The sequence below is a fragment of the Apium graveolens genome, chromosome 2 (genome assembly GCF_009905375.1).
Source record: "Apium graveolens cultivar Ventura chromosome 2, ASM990537v1, whole genome shotgun sequence".
In the NCBI taxonomy this organism is placed as follows: Eukaryota; Viridiplantae; Streptophyta; class Magnoliopsida; order Apiales; family Apiaceae; genus Apium; species Apium graveolens.
This window is the reverse complement of record NC_133648.1, coordinates 191,122,906-191,131,340: the sequence shown is the minus strand read 5'-3', so window position 1 is coordinate 191,131,340 and position 8,435 is coordinate 191,122,906. Positions and strand designations below refer to the sequence as shown.

Below are 8,435 nucleotides of genomic sequence, written 5' to 3'. Positions count from 1 at the left end.
TTCTTCTTCTTCTTCAAGAAAGCCCATTTCTTACTCTCACACCGGAGTTGTCGTGGGATACAACCCCCTCTCCGGTTCTATTTTGCAGAGACCCCTACTTAGCAGGTTAACCATACTCCAACCGCTACGGAAGTTGGGTCCCAGCGCATATGAGAAACGCGTATGAGAAAGGAGAAGACCTGGGAAGAAACCGAGTATACTATGTAACGGGAAGAAACCGAGTATCTCACTATCAATATAGTTTCTGCACTTACAGTCTGTAGTTTATACTATGTATGTCTTTCACATTTAGTGCTATTAGCCATGGCTATATGCGACAAATCGGCTTTCTGAGATGGTGAAATATAAATTATCAGTTTTTTATTCTGCTGGCCTTTTATCTGTCCACAGCAGTAACCAGATAAATGTGCCATATACATATATATAACGGTCACTAGTAGATACTAATTTTTATCACCTTCGTTGCCAACATGTTTGCAGATCAACTCAGCTAAGATGATTAAATCTAGCATTTTGTGACATTACGAATGAAGGGTTGATTGAAATGGTTCAAAAACTTCCTTTGTTAGATGAACTTCATCTTTACTGCATTGACATATCTAAGAAAGCTATTAAAGCTATAGGGCATTTTTGCCCTCAGCTGGAAACTTTCAGGTTAAACTATAAAGGTAATAGAGACGTATATTTAGGGTGTGATGAGAATGCTCTAGCTATTGCAAAAACCATGCCTGGACTATGCCATCTGCAGCTCTTTGGAAATAGGATTACCAGGGATGGCTTACTGGCAATTATTGATAAATATCCTCATCTTGAATCTCTCGATATACGGAACTGTTTCCAAGCTGCTAATCTTGAACCTGGTCTAGTAAGAAGGCTATCTCAGCAGATCGGGTATCTCAGACTCCCGTATGACTCTACTGAGGTGGACTAGATGGCATATATGATTGAGACTTCTTGAGCAATGATGATACTTTTGGAAAATCTGATGTTGACATTACCTCTGATGACTATGAGTATTATAATGATGACTATGATTATAATGAATATTCTGGTGGCAGTGACACTGATTCTTACTAAGGTAATTGTGTTAAGGAAATATACACTAGTATTTTTCTATTTATATGTATTTCCTTATTTCTGGTTGTTTTTTATTGTCTTATTAGACTCTAATTAAATGGCTCAAAAAAAAAAGATCTGTGTACCAAGGCCGTTATGTAATAGACTATTAATAGCCTCATGCTATAGCTGTTTTACAGAGAAAACATTATTGACTATCCTGTGTTTGGATAAGGTTGAAGCTCTCAAAATACATTCTCTGCATTTCTTCCATTTCAAGCTTTATTCCTGCTTATTTTCATGGTATCAGAGCCAAGTGCATCGGGAGAATTGATTCTTGACTCTCACAAGAGTATTTTTTCATGGCTGGTGCTCGTATTACATAGTACCAAGATATGATGACCCCTTTGTTTCTCCATCCCTCAGACAACGCCAATACCATTCAGGTTGACAAGCTTCAAGGCTCGTCTGATTATCGCAGCTGGCGTCGTTCGATGAAAATCAATCTTTCTTCCAGGAGGAAACTCGGTTTTGTAACAGGTACGACATTCTTGCCTACTGATGATGAAGCTAAGGCTAAAATGTGGGAGACTTGCAATAATATGGCCATTGCTTGGATCACTAGCAATGTCTCACCCACCATAAAAAATCTATAATGTATATGACTAATGCTAAAGATATTTGGAGTCATCTTGAAAAACGTTTTTCTTTGACAAATGGTTGTCGAAAATATAAGCTATCTCGAGATGTGTATGAATTGAAACAACACTCTGCTTCTATTACTAAATATTATACTATGTTGAAGGCTATTTGGGAGGAGTTGGATACTTTAAATATGCTTCCAGCTATTGTAAACCATCTACCTGATGTAATAAAATTATTAGAGGTTATAAATCAACAAAAAGAAGAATCAAGGCTTTTTCAGTTTTTAAATGGGCTTGACGAGCAATACACCTCTCAAAGAAGTCAACTTTTGTTACAAGTCCCTTTACCTACCGTAGAAATAGCTTGTTCTGCTCTAGAACAAGAAGAAGCACAGCGTTCTTTGCTGAGTTTGGACAAATCTGAGAGTGATATGATGGCTATGTATAGCAAAGCCAACCAAGAAATTAAGAGTGTTGTCTGCACTGTTTTTGGTATGAAGGGTCACTATCAAGAAAAATATTATCAAGTTATTGGTTATCCTCGTTGGCATCCAAAGTCCAACAGATCTGGTCAAAGGTCTAGACGTCCTTTTCCTATCAACAACAAATGGCAGAACTCCAACAAACCTTCTTCTGGATTCAGAAACTTGCTGGCAATGCTCAATCTAACGACTCTAATGTGTGTTTCACTCCGAAGCAGCTTGAACAATTGGCAAAATTAGTGCCTCAGCTCACTTTGTCTCAGTCCAAGCAGTCCGATACTGATGAGGAAATAGACTACCATTTTTCTCGCATGATTTTGTGTTTCAATGTGACTGGGTCTTTCACTGAATGGATCATGGATTTTGGGGCTTCCGATCATATGACTTCGTACTTATCAACTCTAACCAACACACAACAGCTTTTTGGACTGCAAAGCATTAATCTACCTACGGGTGACAGAGTTTTTATTTCTCAAAAAGGTCATGTGTTTTTGGCCCCCTCTTTAACAATAGACAATGTTTTATGTGTTCCTACCTTTAAGCATAATTTATTGTCTGTACAACGCCTGCTTAAAGATAATAATTATGATATTCAATTTTATCCTACTCATTGCATTATTGCTGATGCTGTCACAAAACAAGTCCATGATGTTGGTATTGCTAGAAATGGTCTTTATTATGTGGACATAGCCTCTCCTAACCCTCAAAGTTATAAATCTGTGGTGAATAGTTCAATTGCTTGTGCTGATAGTTACATATCTTTGTGGCACCATAGGCTAGGTCATGCCTCTTTACCCAATATTAAACACATTCACTGACTCAACCTTCATGTTGTTAATTCAACAACTATTTGTGTGTCATGTCCTATGTCTAAATTCACTAGACAACCTTTCAATTTGAGCACATCACATGCTGCTACTTCTTTTGAGTTGGTCCATATGGATATTTGGGGACCATATAAAGTCCCTTATAAATCTCACTATAGATACTGTTTGACACTTGTGGATGATTTTTCACGTCACACTTGGGTGTATCTCTTGAAATTAAAATCTGATGCTCTTGAAAATTTAAAGTCCTTCTTGCATTATGTCTCGAACCACTTCAAAAAATCCATCCAATTAATTTGTTCAGATAATGCACTTGACTTTACCTCTGCATCTTGTCATAATTTTTTTTCTGAAAATGGTATAATACACCAAACCTTTTGCCCTCATCAACCCCAGCAAAATGCTAGGGCCGAGCGCAAACATCGACACATTTTAGAAGTAGCCAGGGCTCTTCGATTTCATGCTGGACTCCCTTTAAGTTTATGAGGTCCTTGTGTGTTAACAGATGTGCACTTGATTAATAGAACACCTACTGCTTTGCTCAAATATAAGTCACCTCATGAACTTCTGTACAATATACTACTAGAATATGACCACTTAAAAATCTTTGGATGTTTAGCTTTCGCCTATAATCCTACACCACTTATAAGTTTGCTCATAGGGGTGTCCCGTGTGTTTTTCTTGCGTACCCACCTGGTAAGAAAGGTTATAAATTGATGAATCTTCTGACCAAACAAGAGTTCACTTCTAGGGATGTTTTGTTCCAAGAAAATATCTTCCCTTTTCATAGCAATTCCTCAAGACATTTTATGAAACCCACACCACCATCCATGCTAACCCAAAATATCACTTGTAGTGATGATTTATTTGAGTTTGTTGAAACATTATCTGGATCTGGATCACCTACTTCACCAAATCAACAGCTCATTAGCTCATCTCCTTCCCTTGTTAGTCTCACCGGTGATGAGTCATCTCATGTTAGTTCGAGTCGTTCTCCTGTTGTTGTTCTTGTTCGACGTTCGAAACGACCTCACAAGCAGCCTGATTGGTTTCGAGATTTTCACACAAATAATGTGTCTCTTGAACATGCTTATGCTATATCAAACCTTGCTTTTACTATAATTGATCATACCTTTAGTTGTTTTCTGACTACTGTCACAAGTTATCGTGATCCAATCTCCTTTAATGAAGTTGTAACCTCAGTGCACTAGGTATAAGCTATAAATCTGGAGTTAGAGGCATTAGAACTGAATAACACATGGGATATTGTCACTCTTCCTCAGGACAAATAGGCAATAGGCTCGAAATGGATTTACAAAACTAAATTTAAACCGGACGGTACTGTTGACAAACACAAGGCTAGGCTCGTGATTATGGGATGTCATCAAAAGCCAGGTGTTGACTACTTTGAAACTATTACTCTGGTGGCAAAACCTACCACCGTTCACACCGTTCTTTCTGTTGCTGCTACTCAGAATTGGTTTACACATCAAATGGACGTGTCAAACGCGTTTCTCCATGGTGAGTTAGCCGAAACAGTATACATGAAACTGCCCAGAGGTTACAGTCATCTTGGTAGCAGAATTTCTCTTAATATGGAGCTCTCTGCACCTTCTCCATATCTTGTTTGCAAGCTAAATAAGTCCTTGTATGGTTTGCGTCAAGCACCTCGACTTTGGTTCTCAAAATTGTCTACTACTTTGCTTCATATGGATTATAAACAATCTAAGACGGATTACAGCTTGTTTAGTAAACATATGTCTTCAAGTATCACTTTGATTCTTGTATATGTGGATGACTTGTTACTATGTGGGAGCTCAATGGAGTCTATTAATGAACTGAAAGTTCTCTTGTCTCACAATTTTCATACGAAGGAGCTTGGACAGTTGCGTTACTTCTTGGGATTAGAGATAGACAACTCTGTTGATGGTATTTTTGTTAGCCAACGAAAATATACAACTGGTATTCTCAAAGAACATAACTTGCTCAATGCTAAGCCTCTTCAATTACCTCTGGATACGCACATAAAGCTCACTCCTGACTTGGGTGATCCGCTCCTGAAACCTGATGTCTATCAAAGACTTTTGGGGCAGCTTATATATTTAACAATAACAAGGCCTGATATATATTTCAGTGTGCAACTGTTGTCTCAGTATATGAACAGACCTACAACAGCTCACCTTCAGGCAGCTCTTAGAGTGCTCAGATATCTTGCAGGGTATACTTCTCAAGACATTCTTTTAGCCTCAAAATTTGCAGCACAACTGACCGCTTTCTGTGACAGCGATTGGGCAATTTGTCCGCTTTCTAGGCGCTCCACCACAGGATATTGTATTTTCTTGGGGGACTCTCCAATCTCGTGGAAATCAAAGAAACAGCAAGTTGTCGTTCCTCGGCCGAAGCTGAATATCGGGTCATGGCTCTTACAACTTACGAAGTAACCTGGTTGTCAGCTTTGCTAAAGGATCTTGGCCTCAAGGATCTTCCTCCAACACTTTTAAATTGTGACAACAAGGCTACATTAGCCATTGAAGCAAACCAAATTATGCATGAAAGGACGAAGCAAGTTGAACTTGACTGCCACTTTGTCAGGGATCAAATCAAAGCGGGGAACATCAAAACATCTTATGTCCCTTCCAAGCACCATGTTTCTGATATCTTCACCAAACAGTTGTCTGTTCCTCTTCGCAATGCTCATTTGCACAAGCTAACAGCCTCTAAGAAGTCCTCTGCAGCTTGAGGGGGAGTGTTAAGGAAATATACACTAGTATTTTTCTATTTATATGTATTTCCTTATTTTTAGTTGTTTCTTTATTGTCTTATTAGACTCTAATCAAATGGCTCAAAATAAAAGGTCTGTGTACCAAGGCCGTTATGTACTAGAATATTAATAGCCACATGCAGCAGCTGGGAAACCAGAGAAAACAATATTGCCTATCATGTGTTTGGATAAGGTTGAAGCTCTGAAAATACATTCTCTACATTTCTTCCATTTCAAGCTTTATTCCTGCTTGTTTTCAAATTGTTATACATTAAGTGAAGCTTTTTTTTCCTTGTGGATTGCATTTGACTGTTTGAGCGCACAATTATTCTCTTTTAGGCCTATTCACTTGTATTTTCCTGGTTACTATATTGTACTTCTCTAGGCCTCTTTTCTTCTGTTTGATTACATTAATCTGTCATCATCTCTTGGCACTAACAGCACCTGTCAGCTAAATGTAGGTGACACTATTGCCTGGTTTCCTGAGAAAGTTAGAAGATATGGGCTTATTTTGGTAGGCGAGTAGTTATATAGAGTTCTAATGCAGCCCACCATTATGATATGATTTAGAAGCAAGTTGCTGGAGGTGCTTTGGTAGGCAAGTAGCCATTTGCAGTTGTTTCTTTTGTATAGCAGCAGCTATATGTACATCTCTGGCCTTTCGCTGATGGAGTTAGAGTTTGCTCATAAACATAACTGTTGAATATGTCCTTGACGTTTTTACCCTTGAAAAACTAACGTCCATATCAAGCTCAAGCTCAACCTCAATTTATAAAATGTAATCGGGTGTTAAAATGTAAAAATTCTGCCAGTCAAGGGTTAGTTTCTATAACAGAGACATTTGTTTTTGCAAAATAAAATCATAATTCAAATTATTTTAAATCTATTAATAGATGTTGTCCAACAAACATTGACTCATTTAAAGAAGGCTCAGCTTAGATGAGCATTATAATGCGTGATGCACAATTTGCATGAAATTATCTCACCTACACCCTCTAAACATTTTGCATAGCCTTTTTCACGAAACTTATGAATTAATGAATTATTTTAGGTCAATCCAATTCAAACCTAACTACGAAGTTTTTATGGCAAAATATTTCAATAAAACAATTATCTATATATGATCAAGTAGCAAGATATTATCTAACCTCTGTATACGAGCTAGCTAGGTAAGCAACAAGACAATCATATGGCTGCTCTTGTGTTGCTGCTGGAAGCTCTAGTTCGAGGCCAACATGAAATAGCAGTCGAGTGTGATCCTGCTGAGAAGTGTAGAGAATCATTGGAAGTCAACGTTAGAGATACTATTGGAGACGAGACCAGAAGATTGTATGCGGTTTATCATTGTGCATGGGGTTCCTCAACTGCAGAGAAGGAGATGCATACTTGGAAAATTGCTCAGATATGTATCTGGCCATAAATTTCAAGGACATGACGTTAGTATGTTTTTCTACTGTTGTAATTTCTATAAACTTGGTGAACGTGAACTGGCTGTATAGATTCTGAAAGCATCTATATAACTCAGCCTGATTTTTTAACTGTCAATTGAACTCTAATATATTATATATGTCAACTATGTAATTCATCCGTTGCTTCTCACCAGATGCAAATTAGATTCAAGGAAATGTCTCTTTGAAACCGCAGATGGTGTCCGAAAGCCAGCTACACAGATGATCATTATATGGAGCTGCCTTCTCAAACAAATAAACACATTGTTGTTATAGCATTCCTTTTTGAATTTCTCAATTTCTCAGTCTCTTATGAGATTAAACTTTCTGAAGCACCGTGGATTTTATGCCATGAATATTCACATCGTAGAAATTACCATGACAGGAATTGTAACTATTGTGATTAGTATTCTAAAAATCGGCCGATTAGCCGATTAATCGAAATTCGGACGGGTCACGACTAGATTAATCGTTAATTGGGTCAAAGTACGGTTTTTTTAAAAATCGGTCAAAAGTCGGGAAGTTCGGGATAAATCGGTTAATTCGGGTCAAAAATCGGTCAAATCGGTCAAAGTCTGAAATCAATAATTAAAAAAAATAAGAAAAATAAAGTTTTTTAAAAATAATAATTGACATTTAACATTTAATAATTAATATTAATAATAATATATTCACTCTTTTACATGTACATACAAATATATATTCTTATATCCCTAAATCCTCCATAGAAATCTCTAATTAAATTACCCTTAAATATCAACAATCAACTCGCTTGCTCGATCGATTCACAAGGTATTCTAAATTTATTCAACAATGATTACATCTTCCCTATTTATATTATTTTGTCCTACCCTTACTCGATTAATTTTAAATCTTAAGGTTTAAATAGTAGGTAGTAATTTTTCAACTATCAAGTAGTGACTATAGTCGGTTATAATTTATTAGTACAAACCAATTACATATTAATTATGGACTAGTGATGGGTTTTTTTTGTAAATCTTACAATTTTAACATTAATATTGAATTAATGATAAGTTGTTTTATTTTTGTAAATCTTATGGAAGGTTGTGACGTTTATATAAAATTATTTATTATTATTTATTAAATAAATTACTTCCGATTAGTAATCCGATTAATTAATACGATTAAATACCGATTATTCAATTAATTATTGAACCGAATAATCCTGATTTCCCCTTTTTAGAAAACTGACGGGG

General features: G+C 36.7%; 1 protein-coding gene across 1 annotated transcript; it reads left to right on the top strand.

The window, feature by feature from the left end:
* Positions 1-544: 544 nt before the first annotated feature.
* Positions 545-931, top strand: LOC141695833 (putative F-box protein At4g05475). The gene has a single exon (XM_074500045.1). It carries the CDS (start codon positions 545-547, stop codon positions 929-931), a length of 387 nt encoding a protein of 128 aa, XP_074356146.1.
* Positions 932-8,435: the final 7,504 nt, after the last annotated feature.